General features: G+C 50.4%; 1 protein-coding gene across 2 annotated transcripts; it reads right to left on the reverse strand.

Annotated features, from left to right (window-relative positions):
- Nucleotides 1–8,688: 8,688 nt before the first annotated feature.
- Nucleotides 8,689–15,762, reverse strand: GPR174 (G protein-coupled receptor 174). 2 transcript variants are annotated; one of them, XM_050974364.1, is made up of 3 exons: nt 15,408–15,762; nt 14,007–14,075; nt 8,689–11,376 (listed from the first exon to the last, which is right to left on the reverse strand). In XM_050974364.1, exon 3 carries the CDS (start codon nt 11,012–11,014, stop codon nt 10,034–10,036), a length of 981 nt encoding a protein of 326 aa, XP_050830321.1. In that variant the 5' UTR covers nt 11,015–11,376; nt 14,007–14,075; nt 15,408–15,762; the 3' UTR covers nt 8,689–10,033. The 2 variants fall into 2 exon arrangements, with proteins under 2 accessions (XP_050830321.1, XP_009088810.1); XM_009090562.4 differs by lacking the exon at nt 15,408–15,762 and having other exon boundaries at nt 14,007–15,378.
- Between the last annotated feature and the right edge of the window lie 3,469 nt (nt 15,763–19,231).

The raw sequence follows: 19,231 nt of genomic DNA on the forward strand, positions 1-19,231 counted from the left end.
GGTGTTTGTGTTGTGTTTGGTGCTCAGAGGTGAGGGGGTGATGCTGTGGGCCTGGGGCAGTGTGCATTGCTCTCCTCTTACCTCTCTTACTTCTTTTTGGGCTTGTGAAGCTGAATTTCCTCTTCTGCTGCTGTGGAAATGCTTTGTGGTGCCAGCCAAGCTCGAGGAACAGAGGGAAGAACAGACAGCTCTCCAAACAGGATCCCCAGGGGCAGCTCTGGGGGTGTTCACTGCAAGGACAGGGTGTATTTACAATTCATTTGAATATTGCTGGTGATGAGGCTGTGATTGAAGGTTTGACTGTCCCAAGTGTTCCTGGGTGTTAATGAGGGGCTGTACAGAGGTTAATGAACCCTCAGCTCTGACCCTGAGCTTTGCTGGAAGCTCAGACAGGAGAGTCCTGCCCTGGAAGTGCTGGGGCTCAGAGCTAAAGTGTTCCTGAACCCTTGTGGCTTTCCTGGAAAGTGCCTGGGATTGTGCAGCTGGAAGGAAAACGGGATTTCTGCACAGAGAAGAGGGGAGGGAGAGCTGTCTGTAGGAGTTGCTGCTTTGTCATTGCTTGGAGGAGAAAGGAGAATACAGGAATTTTAGCACAGAAACTAACACAGCTCTTCCCCCAAGGATGTGTCCCAAAACCAGAGCTTTGGCTCTAAAAGAGGGTGTGTAGGAGAGTATTGCAGTGAACTGAAGTATGTAGTGAAATAAAATGCTCTAGAAAGCTCTAATTCCTGTCACTGTGAGCCAGGTTCCCCTCACTCACAGGTGTTACTGGGACAGGCAGCTGCCCTGGGAAGCTTTTTTTCCAAACTTTGTGTCCTTGGACAAGGGGTGATTTCCTGCGCCTCTGGATTGGCTGGGGGATAACCAGGATGGGTTCTTTTAAAGCCTTCAGTGGAAGGACTTGGAGATGTGTTGGCTGTAGAGAGTTAGAAGCACCTGCTTGTAGCACTGAGGTCTGATTTTATGGAAAATGAAACCCAGGAATTGGTTTTTCCCCAGCTCAGAGTGTCTGTGCAGTGGATTCACCTCCAGGCAGGAATGCTGGACCTGCTTCCACATGGGCTGGAACACTTTCTGTACCTCTGGAACAAAGTGAAGGCAGTTCTTTAGGATGTTATTGGATGTTCCAGGCAAGGAGCCAGGGACAGGAGGAACAGATTGTTCTCACCTGCTCTGAGGTGAGCTGGGTTTGGTCCCACGTGTGCTCTGCTGGCCTTGTGATCTATCCCCAAGTGTTTTAGACTGGGGCTGGGCGTCCAAGCCGAAACACTGGAATTTGAAGGTATTCCTGGGATCTTCTAATGCCGTGTTTGGCTTTGAGCAGCTCCTGTGTTCAGCTGGGCTATAGAAGCAGGAAAGAGCATGACTTGGAGCAGTCCTTTGCACCAGTAGATGGCACAGGCAGCAAACACTTGGGTGTAAACTGTGTGTAACTGGTAAAAACTTGCTCTGTTCACCCAACACACAGTTTTTCAGCTATCTTACCAAAATTAATCCTAAAACTAGTTTGATCAAAGCTTCGTCCAGCTGGTGCTCAGTGCCTTTGCTTAGTTTTTATCTATAGTAAGGAACATTTTTATGCCAGAACTAAACTGCGTAAAACCCTGTTAATATCTGAGTAGAACTGTACTACAGACATGGGTGTGGGGACTGAGGGGGTGACGCTGCTGGGATGCAAATGCAAACTCAATTACTGTAAGAGCTTCATTTACATCTGTGTTTACTGCAAAAGCATCCTGTGGGCACGGGACAATCAGCAAGATCTCAGCTTCCTTGGCAGGTTCATTTGCTGACTAAATAAATTAAAAATTAGATGTAAATTTAAAATACCTTTTTTCAACATGAAGATGGCAATGCAGCACTTTGGATATTTCCTCTTCCACCATTACATGTGAGTTCATTTGGAGGTTTTTAATCAGAAAAACACGTGAGAAACAATTATTAGGAACACAGTTGATTTTGGTTCTCAGAGGAGATGCTGCTGCCCTTTGCAGAACCTGCTGCTCTGTGTGACTGCTGAGGTGTGGGTGGTTGTGGTGACAGACTCTTCCATTAGAGTATGTAATGGTCTAAATTAGAACTTCATTCTCCTCCAGGCTTACTGTTCATAAAAATCTATAAAAATTGAACTTCTTTGCATGTATAAATATCTTTGAGATGAAGATCTGGAGAAAAAAAAAATAGGGATAGCGTTGAGACCTTTGAAAGACACCCTGAGGCCTCAGGCTGGTATGAAAAGGAGCTTTAGCACCTCAGACTTGATAAACTGCCTGTCTAAACCAGGCTTTTCTGGCAGTAAGCTCAGCTCTTTGCAGGGCCCACTGCAGAGCAGCTGTGCTCGATGTGGCAGTGAGAAACTGTCACCTCCCACCCCCAGCAGCACTCCACGGTCTGTGCAGGGCTGGGGGACGCAGCCTGCTGGGACTCCAGCAATTCTGGGCTGGCTCCTGTGGCCTTTGTTAGTTCTTGGAAAAGTCTCCAAAATCCAGCTGTGCTCAGCAGAGTCTGGGCTGAGCCATGGCTGAAATCTGAGCCCTGAGCACCCTGGATCTGAAGAGAGCCTGTGTCCCACAATCCCAGGATGTTTGGTTGGAAAGGACCTTAAAACTTATCCCATTCCATCCCCTCCCATGGGCAGGGACTCCTTCCACGATCCCAGGATGCTCCAAGCCCCATCCAGCCTGGCCTTGGACACTTCCAGGGATCCTGGAGCAGCCACAGCTTTTCTGGGCACCCTGTGCCAGGGGAGAATTTCTTCTGTATATCCAAATTTCCGGTCTTTCAGTGTGAACCCAATCCCCCTTGTCCTGTCACTGTACTTCCTGATGAACATTCCCTCTCCAGCTTCCTTGTAGTCCCTTCAAACGCTGGAAGGTCTCTTCTTCCAGAACCTTCTCCAGGCAGATCAGGCCCATCTCTCCCAGCCTGTCTGCACAGGGAGGTGCTGCAGCTTGGCCTCCTCTGGGCTCATTCCAACAGCTCCGTGTCCTTCTGAGGTTGGGGACACAGCACTGGACAGCACCGCAGGCGGGGTCACAGCAGAGCTGTGTAGGACCAGATAAAGGGGGTGCAGCCCCCAAAACCTCCAGTGTGTGGCTGAATCACCCCCCTGGCAGGGCTGAGCTCGAGGTCAGGCTTGGAAGGATTAAAGCTGCTTTGCCTGTCCTAATTCCAGGCCGGGTGGGGGATGGCTCTGCTGCCAGCTGTGGCACAGAGCCCAAATGCCAGCACTGATTGAAGCTTCCAGGCTGCCACCAAAATAATTACAATATGGATAATTACAGTAACATTATTGCATTAACATTATTTCTTCATTATGAGTATATATTTGTGATATTACCTAGGCAATAGGATGGGTGTATTTCCTGTCTTGAGAGTAATTAGAGGCTCTCCACCTCCCACTCCACCTCCCAAGGAAATTATTTCTTAAAGTCTAACTATTCTGTTTACTTGAATGTATTTTCTATCTTTTTGTGCTGTGACAGCCCTGAATTCCACCTTAACAGATGTGAGTGAATTTCCTGTCTGCAGATTCATTCTCACAGTAGATGGTGGTTTGTGTTTTGCAGAAATGTTTGGGCTCTCCTGAGCTGTTCCTTTTTAGGGCTTGATGTTTGGAGCTGTTGTGGGCTAAATCCATGGGTGGACACCTGATTCTGGAACAAGGAACTTCCTTCCCACAAACCTAATCCCTTGTTGGTGTGGAACCCAGTGCTTTTATTCTGGAATGAGAGTGTCAGCATATGGGATTCATCAGGAATGGTTCCATGGATGGAGAAGGTTTAGATGGGATATTGGGAAGAAATCCTTCCCTGTGAGGGTGGGGAGGCCCTGGCACAGAGTTCCCAGAGAAGCTGTGGCTGACCCTGGGAGTGTCCAAAGCCAGGTTGGATGGAGCTTCAAGCATTCTGGGATAGTGGAAGGAGTCCCTGCCCAGGCAGGGGGTGGAATGAGATCACCTTAAAGGTCCCTTCACACCCAAGCCATTCCATGGTCCATGAATAACCCCACGCCTTCCACCTTATGTCCCAAAATCCCTTGGGAAGGAAGGGCTGTGGAGGCTGTTTGGTTCTGTGGGGTGATGATCTCAGTGCTCACTTGGTGATAAGTAATTCACTCCTTTGGATTCTCTGCCCTTGGTGGTTGTAGCTTCTGTCATCTCATGTTCTCAGTCCTTTGCACTAATTAATCCTTAATTTTTTCAAAAATAAGAGTGAGGTAGAAGCCCCACTTCAGACAACACTTCCCTTACCAGTGTGTGTTGTCACCCAGCCTGAAGCTGGAAGCAGTTACAGCTTTGCCTCATGACCAAAAAAAACCCAAGCAGGTGGGAGGATCAGACTTTCACACAGCCGGGGCACTTCCGTGGTGAGCGGGGCTGCTGCTGCTCCTGCCCGTGAGCAGCCCGGGGGCACAGGAAGGGCTCTGTGCTTATCAGATCCTTCTGTGAGCTGCCTTCCCTCCTGCTCCCTCTGCTCTTGTGCTGCTCTGGGGTCACAGGGCACTGCTGCATCCCTGGAGGATGCTCCAAAGCCACGGCTCCTCCTCTTCTCCCATCTCCAAGGGTTTGCCGTGGTGAGGTTGTGCTGGTGGAGGTGGCTGAGCACAGCCTGCCCAGGATTGCTGCCTGCTGGGGCATTTCTCAGGCCCTGTTTTCTCCCTTGACTGAGGGAAAACCAAATTTGTGGCTGTCTGAGGAAAAAGTGAGCTGCAGATTTTCACAGCCTTTAAAATCCCAGAATGGTTTGGGTTGGAAGGAACCTTAAAGCCCATTGAGTTCCAGCCCCCTGCCAGCTCACCTCCCCTAGACCAAAACCACATTGTGTTTCTCCAGTAAAAATCCCATTTGCAGATACATTGGATAACACGTGCATTTATCCTTTTGCAGACCCATATATCCCAATATGTGTTGTTTCTCAGTGGAGCTGATGGTTTCCTTCCACAAAACCCTTTATTCTGCTTTCTCCATATATTTTGATTTTCTAGGGTTTTTTGTGTTTTCATTTATATTTTCTTTGAAAAAGCCAACCAGAACCCTCTTGTGCTTGAAGGCAAGATGTGTTCTCTGCAGAGCTGGGATCTCTGCAGAGCATGGTGATGATTTGAAGCAGATCTCACCAGGGATTTGAGTCCCATTAGAGACTCTGGGCTGGGGCAGACAAGCCCGAAGGAAAAAATTTGGGGTGAAGGAACTCAAGGAGCAGTATGACACCAAAGTGGGCAGTGCTGCTGTTCTTTTTGGGTTTGGGATGGTGCTGCTTTAGGATTTTTAGGCTGTTAAGCAGCAGGAGCAGGTTGGGCTGTGGGCTTTGATGGTTTGTGTTGATTCACTTAATTAAGAAACGTCTCATTCAAACAGAACCTCACAGCTCTCTGAGTTTCAGCTTCTGTTTCACTCAGGTCTCCTGAGAACTTTCTCTGGAGCTGTGCAGAGGTTTGTGTGACTACAGGGAGTTACTCTGCCCTTGAATATCCGGTGTCCAGTGGCTGAGGATTTATCCCAGATAATGGCACTGGTCACAGGACTGGTGATCTGACAGCACATGAGGGAAAGGAGTCAGCCAAAACAAGAGCTTGGGTGGGTTAAATCCTTTAAAATATTTTTCCCCCTTGGGACTTGTGGGAGTGCAAGTGGGGAGGCAAAGCTGGACATAGTGGGTGGTAAAAGCCATGACCTTCCATGAGCTGGGGCCTCACCAAGATATTCCCTTTTCACAGCTCTGTTGGGCCCCTGGGAAAATGGGAGATAAATTGGGTGGTTCAACCTCACAATTCCTTATGACACTCAGTCACGTTGTTGTGTTCATCCTGCCTTTGCTGGTTGCTTGGACTTTTCATTTTTTTCCCTGAATTCAAGGGGAAAAAATGGGAGTGGCAGGAAACTTGAGCAAAATTGTGTAGAAAATTATTATCTTGATGATTGGAGCTCAGTCTCGTGGTGACCGTGGAGGTACCTGACCTCCAAGGAGCTTCATTCTCCCCCTCCCTTTAACCTCCTGGTGGCACCTCTGGGTAGCCCAGGACAAACACTGGCCCTGACAGGGCTGGTGTGACCTAAAGGACAGGAGCAGAGCTGGAAGCAGGAACCAGAACCAGGTCTTCCCTTCAGAGGCAATGCCATTACTACATTTTTTCTCTCTTGTTTTGTTCTCATAGTTCTACCAAACCAAATCATTTTTCTAAATCAGATATTTGGCAACAGCTGTAGATGGTGTGGATCAAATTCTCAGAGTTTATCACCCCAAAGGCTGCAGCTCCTCTGCCCTGACTTAACTGGCAGCATGAACCAGGCACTGCCCTGATGGATCCAGCTTATTTTTTGTCATGATGTTTACCAAAACATCTCTGGCAATATTTTAGCTTCTTATTTTTGTGTTGGATGGGATGAGCTCATATTTGGGCCACTTTCTGGAGGTTGTTTTTAATTATTGAGGTCTGAGGAACAGAGTCCAGCAGTGCCAGGGTGCTCTCTGTGTGTACATTTACACCCTGTTAGCTGGGGCAGAGGCTCATTTTTAACAGCAAAGTGAAAAAGGAAGTAAAAAGTGCAGTAAAATGTGTCAAAGCTGCCTTAACCCCAGCAGGAAAATCTAATGAGTTACAGAGAAATGGGGACTCTGCTCAGGATGTTGAGCAACCATGTGACAAAACAGCAAATAGAACAGTGCTGGTAAAAGGAAAGATGTGTGAGAGGACAAAAATTCTGCTTTGGTAGGAGAAGCTGTAAATCAGCTCTTTCCATGGCAAAAGGGATCTCTGGGGTTCCATGGATGGCTCATGGTGGTGGCAGAGGATGAGGAGGGTGCTGGAAATGTTGGAGGACACAGGACGGGAGCTGTCTGGGGGCTCTGAGCTCTGTGAGATGTCACCTGCCCCGAGGCTGGGGCAGAAATCCTGCAGAAGAGGAGGAGGAGGGGGCAGGAGGGAGGGACACCCAAAGGTGCCATCATGGGATGGCACAAAGCAGCAATGACATGGAGCTAAACCAGGGAATTCACCAGCACCAGAACTCGGGGGTTGTTGGGGGTTCAGGCTGGTGGCCAGGGAGGGGAGGGGGCTCTGATCCCATCAGGGAAGGGAAGGGAAGGGAAGGGAAGGGAAGGGAAGGGAAGGGAAGGGAAGGGAAGGGAAGGGAAGGGAAGGGAAGGGAAGGGAAGGGAAGGGAAGGGCAGGGAAGGGAAGGGAGGGAAGGGCAGGGAAGGGAAGGGAAGGGAAGGGAAGGGAAGGGAAGGGAAGGGAAGGGCAAGGGAAGGGAAGGGAAGGGAAGGGAAGGGAAGGGAAGGGAAGGGAAGGGAAGGGAAGGGAAGGGAAGGGAAGGGAAGGGAAGGGAAGGGAAGGGAAGGGGGCTGTGTTGCTGCTGCTGTGCCAGCTGTCGCATGTGAGGACAGTTCTGAGTATCAGCATACACAGGAAAAGCCCCAAGGCAGCCGCTGGGTCTCTTCTCACGGTGCCGGCGGCAGGGGAGAGGCGGTGCCCGGGGGGATGAGAGGTTGTGCAGCTGCTGCTGGGCAGGGAGCCCGGGGGAGGCGATGGAAACGGGGCAGGGTTGGAGCAGACCCAGAACTCTGCTTCCCCCTGACCCTGCACCCTCAGCCACCTTGTGCCAGGTGTGAGTAAGGCTCCCAAAAATGCTCACTGCTCATCCTGAACAACTCAAGCTCCCCAGGCATCCCTCAAAGCACCCCTGAGGCTGCACTCTTGCACAATGGCTTTCCTTTGGCCCAGCAGGAATTAAAGCTGATTCTGTGCCCAAAAGCCACCTGGCACTTCAGCCCAGAGCCAGCCTGGTGAAGGCATGGGCAGAGCTCAGTGATAACAACCAGAGGAAACCCTTCCTCCAGAATAAAGGGGATATTTTGGGGTTTGGGCATTTTTGTTCTCAGTTACATTCTCGTTCAGATTCCCATTCCAGTGCTGCAGACCAGATTATTCGGATTATTTTAGAGTATTCTGAGTTGGATGGGACTCCTAAGGATCACTGAGTCCAGCTCGTGGATCCTGAGACACTAAAACTACAGGGGCATGGCAAAAATACCCATGGCATGAAAACCCACCCCCTGCTAAGCTAAGGAACACCTTGATTCTGCAGTTGTTGGTGGCAGCATCCCCAGGGGTTGTGAGACCTCAGTGTGGCTCCAGCAGATGCCACCTGGAGCAGAGGTGCCCTGGGGGAGGGCAGGAAGGTGTCCCCTGATTTCATCTCCTGTCACCAACCCTGACCATTGCACAGACTTCCTGTAAAAAGAGATCATTAACACTCATTTGAATAAGTGGCAGGGGGAAGGTGCTGCTGCACCCACAGGATTTTCTGGGTGGAAAACTTCAGCTGCTTGAGGTTTCTGTCACTGAACAATTTCTGAACTTCTGACAGCACTTTATGTAACAACCTTTTCCCCTCAGGGGCTAAAAGTGACTCTGGAGGGGTTGGACAGGGCCACCCTGGTCCCCTCCCATGGTGGCCAGAAGGGATAGGGATGGGCTGGATTCCTGCAGCTGGAGGAATTCCCATTATCCTGGGAAACCTGGCCCTTGACTTTCCTCCCCAGTGCAACAAGAAGAGTAAAATAATTTCAGAGAAGCATCTAAAATGTTCTGCAGGTGCTCAAGAGGCATCAAATCCAGGTGCTGCCACATCTTCATGTGTATTGGTGATGCAGGGGAGAGAAGAGACAGGAATTACATTTAAAAAACATTTTTAGAAATGATTATTTTATTATATACAACAGGAAATATAAAAATAAATATTTTCTTTTGTCACTGTGAATGTGGTTTCCATGAATTATCAGTGCTTGCTCAGCTATCAGGCACTGGCTCAGATTCCTGTAGGGAAGAGTGGTGGAGTTTTCTTTCATTATATGAAAAAGCTTTAGAAAAGAAAACAAACTTATTGTGTTCTGGCAGTCTCTGGGCTTCACATCATTTTCCTACAATGTCTATTTCCCTTGTATAAATTATAAAACAACATTTGCATAAATAAAAAATGATACTGTCACAGAAAAATAACATTTTACAAGAAGGTGCAAATGAAATACCAAAGTCAATCCTGAACTCTTTGGTTTGAATTTAAAGCAAATATTAAAACAACATCCACTTTTGAGCCTTTATTAAAAATCTCTCGTGGCACGTTTGACTTTGATTCCAGGGAGTTCCCATTACAGCAAACTTTGGAAAGGTTTGGATCCTCTGTTTGAATCCTGCTGCTGTTAATGGGGAGTGGATGTGATGGCTGTGGGTCAGTTATCAGTGAAAGGGAAATAATTTGCCCCATTTTTGGTGAAAAGAGGACCTGAAAGGCTTGATGGACACCAGCCTTGAATAAATACCCTCCAAGCACAACCCCTTAGTTCAAAACCCAAGGCATGGCTCTAGCCCTTGTTTTTGCACCCAAAAATGGGAACTGATGGCAGAAAATAGTGTGTGGAAGCTTTCCTGGGTGTGTGATTTGGGGAGATGGCATTTGCTACTCCCCCAAATGAGGCTTCATTAATTATTTAAATGGGAAGTCCTTTGGGGCCACCTTCTGCTGCTTCACTCCATGCTCAGCGTGGCTGGAGAAGGCTCTGGGCACTCTCTGGAGAATCAGTCTCTGCTGAATTGTCTTGTGCTTGAGAAACAGAGGATACTGTGGCATCCAGTGATTTCTAGGATCAAATTCTTTCTGCACAGCAAGACCCCAGAATCTTTGCTGTTTCTTGCTGACCAGGCTGTGGCTGGGTGATGCCATGGGTGACAGAGGGGCATGGGTCACCTCTCCCATGGGTCCATGACCTCCTGCTGCCCAGCTGAGGAATGGAAATGCTCCTCTTTCTATTCAGTGAAAATTTGCACCTGAAGTATTAAATCAAAACATTTTTGGTCAGGTTTGGGTATTTTTAAGTAGGGGGTTGTTTGTTTATTCCAACCCTCACTGAAAGCAGAAGTTTGAGTTGTCGTTCTCAGTGTCCTGAGGGAAAAAATTATGGCAAAGGCCAAAATGTAATGAATATTGGGAGTGCTATTCAATGTAATGAATATTGGGAATACTATTTGTGAATCAGTATTCCGTGGTGTCCTCCCCAAGCACATCCCTGGAGTGCTTCCTGCCGTAGCTGAGGTGCTGGAGCTGGATGCTGTAGTGCAGATCCTGCCTGGACAGGCGTCTCCTGAACTCGTCCGTGGTGAAGTAGTAGATGATGGGATCCACGCAGGAGTTGAGGCTGGCGAGGCACAAAGCCACGGCGTGGAACACCGAGATCTGCACGCAGCCCTCCTGGATCTGCCCCGTTTTCACAAAGAAATCCAGTGGGAAGCTGATGTGGTAAGGTGCAAAGCAAATCAGGAACACCAGGGCACAGGTGAGGATCATCTTTAAAGCCTTCTTCTTCTCACCCAGGTCCCGGGAAGCAGAGTGCCTCTCTTTTAGTGACAAGATTGTCTTCCAGGAGCAGTACAGGATGATGAGCAGGGGGGTCACGAACCCCACCAACTCCCCTATGGTCATCAGCGTGATGGAGGTGGGGAGGTCGAGTTTCTTGATGGGAAGATCCACAAAACAGGTGTTTTTATCTTCCTGGTGCTGCATCCTGAGGAGTGGGAAAGGCAGGCAGCCCACGCAGACCACAACCCAGCCCACGATGCTGATGTAGACATCACAGACACGCCTGCAGTCACTGAATTTGAAGGGGTGCATGAGGAACAGGTACCTCCTCACGCTGATGCACACCAAGAAGTAGATGCTGGCATACATATTGACGTACTTCAGGTAGAAGCAGAGCATGCAGAGACCTCCTCCGAACTCCCACGTGCCCGTCAGGTAGTAAAAAATCCTCAGGGGCAAGGACAGCACTTGTGATAAGTCAGCAATGGCTAAATTGATCATAAATATCACGGCCCTTTTAGTCTCTTTCATGTAGCCATAGAAGACCCACAAGGCCAGGGTGTTCCCGATGAGCCCGGGGATCAGGATCACCGTGTAGGTGACGGCGTAGTAGGGCTTGAGGTCTGTCTCACTGCAGTTGGAGCTGGAGTTGCTCATGGTTGTGCTCCGGCTCCGTGCTCAGCCCCGGCATCATAACGCGTCCATCCCGCCTGTCCTGCAGCCAGGGGGGGCTCAGTATCCGAAGGGAGCAGTCCAGCCCTGGAACCTGCGGGGGAGGCTGCGGTCACCGGCTCATCACGGGGAGTTCTGGCACGGGGGGAGTTAAGTCCAGTGCCCTGCTTATCGGTCAGAGCTCGATGGGGTCACCTGCAGGGCGGGCAGGGGGGATCCATACCAGGAAAAGCATCGTTGTGCCCAGCGGACAATTCCTCACCAGAGCTGTGTGTCTGTCACCTTTTGGGAGGCATTTCAGCCTCTTCTCTCAGCACAAGAGCTCAACAGCTGATATGGCCCCACGGCTGGAAGAAAGAAAGGTGCAGTTGGAGCATTGTTGGGGGACGGGAGGAACAGAGCAAGAGTTATGGAAAAAGCTGGAGCATCTCTCCAGCAGAAACCTGTGTGGCTTTGGTGGTGATCAGCTCTTCTGCTGCCCAGCAAGCACCGTGCCCTGTCCAGTGGAAGTGCAGAAGCACCAAGGAGTAAATAGAAATTGTGTTCATTTACTGCTACAACCTGGAGGTGTTGCTCTTCCTGTGTCCCAGCACGTGGTCAGTGCTGGACCTGCCTCCCTCCCTGGAGATATCCTCACCTCCCAAAAACTCCTGAGGGGAACACTCCCCTGGCTTCCCAGGAAAGCCCTCAGAACATTCCCACCCTCCCCACCTGCAGGTGACAGAAGGAAATCTGCTCCTCGTGTAACCCATGTGCACACAAACCTTTCCCCTAGTGCAGCTGCCACTGCTGTGTCATGGGGTGGAAGTCCCAGGTCAGTGGCTTTCACCAAACCAGGGTCAACATTTAAAAATAGGGTCAAAACCAGGTTTATCTTTTAAAAATAGGACAGAAGCCATCCTTTGCAGAACTACCTGCATTTGAGCCAATCTGACTTCCTCACAGCTGCTTTTTCTAAGTCTGCCCTTACCCATTGTCCACATCTGAGGCTGTTGGTATCACCAGAGCTGGTACTAAGGAGGCTGGAGGTGGATTTTAGTTAAAATTGCAAACCAAACGGGTGATGTTATCTGAATGTGTCAGACACAAAAAACCTCAGCCAGATCTGATAAATCTAGAGGAAATTCGGATCTCTGCCCAAATCATCTCAGATTTGCCCTTGGCTTCCGCGTGAAGAATTATCCTGCAGGTCTAAGTGGGAGAAGTTTGTAGGTACCAACCCAGATGCCAAAAGCACATTTACTTAATTTAAAATGCTTTAATGTCTTTAATTTAATTTTTCAAAATTTTAATTTTAAAGGTAAAATGATGTCTGCTGCAGTCCCTGCTGGTTTTTTTCCAGTGCTTAGGTAAAAAATGTGAACACTTATTTATTGATGGTCAACACTTGCTGGTGTGATGGTACCGAAACTTTGAAGTAGTTTTGGGTGGAAGCAGAAAATCTGCCATAAAAGGAAACATGTCTATTTTTGTATTTTCTCTCACCAAGGAGACTGAGATGTCTTCCTTCCTTCCTTTTAAAGAGGGGCATCTAACTCAAGCAGCGGGGTAAAATGGCTTGTGAAATGATCCTGTTATGGTTCAGAAGTGACAATTCATATTATTTTTATTTTGACATTTTTTCTTATCAATTTAAACTAGCTTGCCTCTCCTCTCCTGTTGGCAGAGGCTCCTGTCACCCACCGAGGAAGACTCAATCCAGCTTCTTTTCTCCTGGCTGCATTCCCAGGTGTGAAAATCCACCTTAACTCCATCTCTGGGCCTTGGGACACACAGAGGGAAGGACAAAGTGCACCCCCAGCCCTTCCACACGTGCACATCTTATTTTTCCTGCTGCCCCTCAGCTCCTGCCCTTCCCCATTCCCATCACACAGCAACTTTCCTGCAACTCCATTCCCTGCCCCCTCCAGCCTGGCCCTGGGGCAGGGAGGCACTTGCAGGACTTTCTGCCTCTCCCTGTGGCACAAGGGGTCCCCAGGGCTCAGCTGAAGGTGGGGAGCAGCGAGGAGGCTCAGCCAGGGCACCCAGAGGCACCCTAAGGGCTGGGGAGGGGGTGTAAAAACTCAGCAATGTGAGAAATGGTGCTTTGGAAATCCCAAGCAGCAACATCACAGAGTTCAGCCCCATGTGTCGTGTAAAAAAACAGCAGGATGCTAAAAAAATCTCCAGAAAGAGGAAATTTGGGGTTGCATGCTCTGTGCTTGCTTCCCCCTCACTGCGAGGGGGTGGGTGAGAGACTCTCCACAGGCACAGCCTCGTTCTCCCCCTGAACAGCTTTTCCCCCTGATTTTTCAATGAGTACACCCCCAAATCAGCCACACTGGGTCACTGGGTGAAGATTTGTGCCTAATGAGTCAGAGCAGCAGGTAAGAGTTGCAGGCAGCCTAAAATCAGCTTGTTAGAGCTGGGTACATCCTGGGTAAAGCATTTTCCATGTGCTGGAGGACAGCTGGATATCCATCTGCTCCGTGAGAACCCCTGCAGGAGTTGTGGGAGCAGCCCCTTACCCTGCTCCCAGCTGGGCTCTGCCCACAGCTGAGCCTCAGCAGAGCTCATCAACCCTCAGCAGTGCTCAGGTTCCTCACCTGAGCCTGCTTAGGAGTGTCCAATCCTCGTTAGCAAATCCTGGGCGTTTAACCCACAGCAGCTCCTAACCCCAGCTGGGTGGGGAGAGGCTTTGGGAACAGCTACTGGCTGGGCTGGGTTTGTGGGTGCTCTCCCTGCTGCTGCCTCATGCCTGGAGCCCTCTCAGAGCTGGGATCTGCCAACTCCTCCTGCTCCTACCCAGAGCCAGGTGATGGATCATCCTGGATGGATCCTCCACCAAGCCCTGCCCTTGCTGCTGGCCCAGGTGAACTGGGGGTGCTCAGTCCCCTCGTGTTCAGGGTGGGGGGGGGTGTGTTTAAGAACACAGAAAACCTGTGACAGGGGTGGCAGGGGCACAGCAGCAGCACCCTGGTGTCCCTGGCTCACTTACCCTCCTGGGGAGCTGGGCTGGGCTGTGCCTGGCACCTCTCTTGTGTTTTCCCTTCTTCTCCTCCACAGCCTAAAATAAAAGCAGAACATGCATGGGGGAAACATCAAATGGAAATTCAGTTTCCTATGAGAGTGAAGGCAGGGTGAGGGTGGCTCTGTCCCCCCAAAGGGGCTCTGTGGGGAGGGGACAGCTGGCCCAGGGTGGCCTGGCTTCTCCCAGTGCCTGCTTTGTTCTCTGGCCTGCCTTGGCAGGAAGCAGAATTTACAAGGTATGAACTGAAAATAGAAATGCTAAAACCAGAAACTGAATGTTGTATGGGATTGGTTTTTTTTTGTTCTTTTAACAAATGGCAGAAGGCCTTCTCTGCCTTGAAGTATTTTCCTGATAGATATTTGGGATTTATCTCTTTCTCCGTCAGAGCAATATTCCCCCTTGGTGTGCTAACTAAATTCCAAGAAGGGAAGGGAAAAAAATAAATGCTCTGGTTTAATGCCATGTGAAATACTCTGATTTTGCCTTTTAATCCTTTGCAAAAGCTCTTGTCCTCCTTTGTTAATATTTATCCTAGTTAAGAAGGGAAAATAACCCGGAGCAGCAGTGCTGTGTGTCAGCCTAATCCCCCACCCTCCTTGTGCCTTCCTGGCGCACTCTGATATCCCTGAGAGATGTTTCCAGCACCAAAGTTGTGAATTATCTCCCCAAACCATCAGCACATGGCCCCCAGGGATGCACAGCCGTGTCCCTGTGCTGTGATAACCCCGTTCTCTTCCTCCCTGGTTCTTGTCGCCAAATAGAAATTGGCCCATGGGAAACCAGTGTGGTACCACTTGTGAGGAGCAGACCACTTGGTAAAACTCATGGGACAAACAGAGAGAGACAAAGCCAAGGAAAGTGTGGGAATTGGGTCAGTTATCCCTGTGCAGGGGGGATGGGGCTCCGTGGCCTCAAGGGCCCCTTACAGACCAGTCCCATCCCAGGTGCTGCTGGATTTGCAGAGGCTGAGAACCACTGGAGTTGGGGTTAATCCTTAAATTCAGCTGCTCACTCAATGACAGCAGAAAACACAGCTTGTAACTCCAAGGCAGGGTGTTTTAGCTTCAGCCATCTCCCTGCTCTCAGATGCTCAGAGCATCCCATGGGCACACACAGGAGATCTTCAATAAATTAAGATTATATCTTCAATAAATGAATATATCTGGGCTTTGCATCTCCTCCCCTCTACCTATTTACTCTGGGACTTACACCAGGTCTGTGGTGAAGGCAGGACCCCCCCTGGCTGTCTCTGGGTTGTCCCATCCCGGCAGAGCCTCACCAAATCTCTGGCACAACAACCAAAAAAGCCCAACTGAACTCCCCCAGCGTGACCCGAAGGCAACCGGGAGAGAGGAATTCCAGCCCTACCTTTGCTGGCCCGGAGGCTGTCCCGGTGTGTCCCCGCGGGGCTGAAGAGGTCCCCACGGCGGGTCCCTCCCTCGCAGTGCAAAGCAAAAGTGCAACTGCCGGGGAGCGGCTGCGCCCTGGGGAGCGGGACGGGCACGGCGGGGCCCCGCTCCGGGGTGTCCCTGCCCTGGGTCCTGCCTGGCATCACCCGCTCTCCTTCCGTGGTTTTCACAGATGTTTGCAAGGGTGCTGATGCTCTCGGGGTGTTTTGGGAGCTGTCGCTGCGAGGTTGGTGTCACCCCAGCAGCTGTTTCTGCTGCCAGGGGTGGGCTCAGGAGCCCTCACTCAGCTCCTGGGGACAGGGACCTGCTGCCAGGGGTGGGCTCAGGAGCCCTAACTCAGCTCCTGGGTAAGGGACCCGCTGGCAGAGCCCCTCTCGGACAGCCGAGGAGCTGAGGCTGAGGGAATGAGGATTCGTCCATTATTTTCCTTCCCGAGCTTTATGGGGAAGGTTCCTTCCCTCTCACCGGGGTGTTTGCACCCCTGTGCTGCAGTCCCTGCTCCCAGGGATTTTGGGGGGATTTAGGGTCCCCCCGAAGCTCATCGTGGGCACATTTGGGCTGCCCAAAACAGCGAGTTCTTCGCGGTCATTATCTCATTCAGGGGATTCCCACAGCTCTCATGGACAAACAGGGTGAGAGCCAAGGGCTCTTCTTTTCCAAACGTGCCACGAAGTGGTGCCACCTACGGCCACATTCCCGGGCCACCGCGGTGCCCGGCCATCGGCAGAGGGCAGAGCTGGCTGCGCTTTGAGTTTGAGATGCAGCACTTCCCTCCTTATCCAGCGGAGGACTCCAGCTCAAGGAACATCAACAAGAATTCTTGTTAAGGGAGCAAGGATTCAGTTGGTTAATTTGAAAAACTGACTTTGCTAACCATTTCCAGAGAAGTTCTGTAGAGATTTACGACTTTTTAATTTGCATTTATTCATTTTTTTTACACATCTTCCCAGCAGAACAGCATACATATATGCATTATATTACACCTGTTCTTTTAAAGCCTCGTTCATTTACTCATGTCACAATTCCAGCTTAGGGTTTGTAGCTCTCTACACTCCTTTTTATGGTGGTTTACAGGACATTAATGGTTTTTACAGCCTCTCAGGGCACAGGGCTTGTCACCCTGTGGTGACAAACACCCTCTCTAAGGCTCTGTGGACCACATCTCCCAAAAATGCAGCTGTGTGACTGTTCCAGCAGCTGATGCTCCTGCTGCTTAAAGCTTCCAACTTTATTCTGAAGCTGCTGATGACTTGATGGGCTTTAATTAACGTGGGAATCAGAGCTTTCAGCACTGAGGGATCTTTTCTGCAGAGTTGTCACTGTGGTGCAGGGCTGGTTTTTGGACTGATGTTTTTGGGCTGACAGCAGTGGGAGTTGGGGTTTAGTGCTGACGGGGGGTTCTGTGGAGCTGGGGTCTCACTGAGCCCTCAGAGGAGGATGCTGCCTCAGCTCACGTCAGTCCTGGGGTGTTTCCCTAATTTCAGCAGGATATGGGATGTGAAACCTTCCCAGCACCTCCCACCAGCTACCTCTGCCATGCTCTCATTCATTTCCTCTCCCTCTCCCCAAAACTGTGTGATGTGACACCCAGGGGTCCCCAGGCTCCCCACCACCATTCCCCTGTGTGATCCTGGTACTCCCTGCCTCCCATGAGGATTGAGGGACTTGGTTTGGATGTGACTTTAATAGACAAGAAAATTGAGGCCAGTCCCAGGAATCTCCAATCCCTTGTGGCTGAGCAGCACCTGGGCTTGGGGATGGGCTCCTTTGCTTTTCCCACTGCAGCAGGTGATGGATTCTCTACTTCACTGCCATTTCTAGTGTCAGCCTGATTATGGAAGCCAGAGCCTGAGCTTGGGGCAGAGAGTGGATGTAGGGAACTGAGGGAGGTTTTGTTCCAAAACCACCTTGCAGGGCACCCCCAAATCCTGTTTTGCTGGTGCCACGCTCTGTGTGCATTGCCACCAGCATCCATCCCATTTCCCATCACTCCAGGAGCATTCCTGGGGTGTGGGGTGGGAATTGAGGGTGCCTTTACCAGCAGGCAAGTGCCAGTCTCTGAGTTCTGCTGTCCACAGGGAAAACCCTGGCTGGACCTTCCAATCCTGCTGTAGTTGAGGCCAACAAAAATCAGAAGGTCTTGGAGCTGGGCATCAAATCACAAAGTAATTATCTTACAGCATAAAGTAAAATTTTAAAATTGTAGTTTTCTCTTGTATGGATGATATATTTTTTTCTTTACTTACATGTGTATCTTATAGCAATTGTAAGTTCTCAGTTTATCTAAGCTTGCGCTTCACAACCTTGCAGGAGCTCCTCAGACAGAACCAGCTGAGGTCTTTCTGATCTGCAATGCCTGTCTTTAATAGAAATAATTCCTGGGAAGGGGTTGTCTGTCTGATCTCCACGTGGCTGGGGCTGTCCCAGGGGGAAGGAGCATGTCTGGAGAGGGGGAGAAGGCGCAGGTCCATGGATGCAGCTCAGCTCCTGGCCTCAGCAGGGCTCACGTGGATCCAGGGATGTAGCTGTGCTGCTCACAGCAGGCTGAGGGCTAAAAACTGCTGGATTTCCCTGCCTTGTGTGCCTGCAGCAGGGAATTCTCTTTAAAAACCAAAAAATCCGTGCAAAAGGAGCAGGGCCGGGCGATGGCGTGGCAGCGTCTGCCGGGAAGGATGTGCTGGCTGTGCTGGGATGAGGCTTTGGCTGCTCCTTGGAATGCTGAGTGCCCTCCCAGTGCTGAGCGCTGCCATGGCATCCACGCAGAATTCCCAAATCCTCTCCCCGTGCCCTGAACAGGACCCTGGAGCATGGGAGGGCTGATGGACACACCTGGGGCTGTCACACGGTGCTGTCCCACCACACCCCAAACTTGGGCTTTGCAGGGTGTTGCTGGCTGAGCACACGAATCAAAAATTGGATTGGGGTCTGATGAAATCATGGCTGTCTGTAAAACAGCTCCCTGGCTTGGAGAACCACTCCCTGGCTTGCCTGGGTTTGAAGCAGCAAAATTCTCTTTGTGTGTTGGAGTTGTGCTCAGGGTTGGAGCTGTTGGTGTTTGTTCCCTTGCCAGGGACAGCACTTCCCCTCTCCAGCACGAGGTGGGTGGGTGGAGAAGCTGCCCCTTGCCAGCAGTGGTGCCAAAAGTCAGGAGAGGCTCGATTGTGAGGGCTCCACAAAGGCTGAGTGGTTTTCCAGAGGCAAAGTCACTTTGGGGCTGGACTGGGAGCATGTGGTCATGGAGGGAGGATAAAGGTATTTTTAGCTAGGAGAAAAGCAGCTCCCCTCCCTCCCTGTGGGGCCCTAAAAAGTGCAGTGCAAGGGACAGCTTGGATACTCCCAAGTACTGCATAATTTTAGGGATAAGTAAGTGTAGGTTTTGATGGGATTTTGGGAAAAAATTATTCCCTGTGAGGGTGGGGAGCCCCTGGCACAGGCTGCTCAGAGCAGCTGTGACTGCCCCTGGATCCCTGCAGGTGTCCAAGGTCAGGCTGGATGGGACTTGGAGCAACCTGGGCTAGTGGAAGGTGTCACTGCCCATGGCAGGGGTGGGATGAGCTTTAAGGTCCCTCCCAACCCAAACCATTCCATGATGGAACCTACAACTAATACAGAAGGAGCCTGGCAGACATTGGAAGAGCAGGAAGCAGCAGTTTGTACTGGAAAAGGATGTTCCTTCAGGGATTGATTTACAGAAAACCCAGCAAAATCGTTGCTACCCAGGGTGTCCCACCCTGCCAGGGACTTTTCTGCTGCTTGAGGTAGGCACAGCCTGAGGGAGGGTTT

This window comes from Serinus canaria, chromosome 4A, assembly GCF_022539315.1.
Source record: "Serinus canaria isolate serCan28SL12 chromosome 4A, serCan2020, whole genome shotgun sequence".
NCBI lineage: Eukaryota > Metazoa > Chordata > Aves > Passeriformes > Fringillidae > Serinus > Serinus canaria.

What these genes read in the sequence shown, in the direction of transcription:
- GPR174 (XM_050974364.1), bottom strand. Translation starts at nt 11,014, where the DNA reads ATGAGCAACTCCAGCTCCAACTGCAGTGAGACAGACCTCAAGCCCTAC.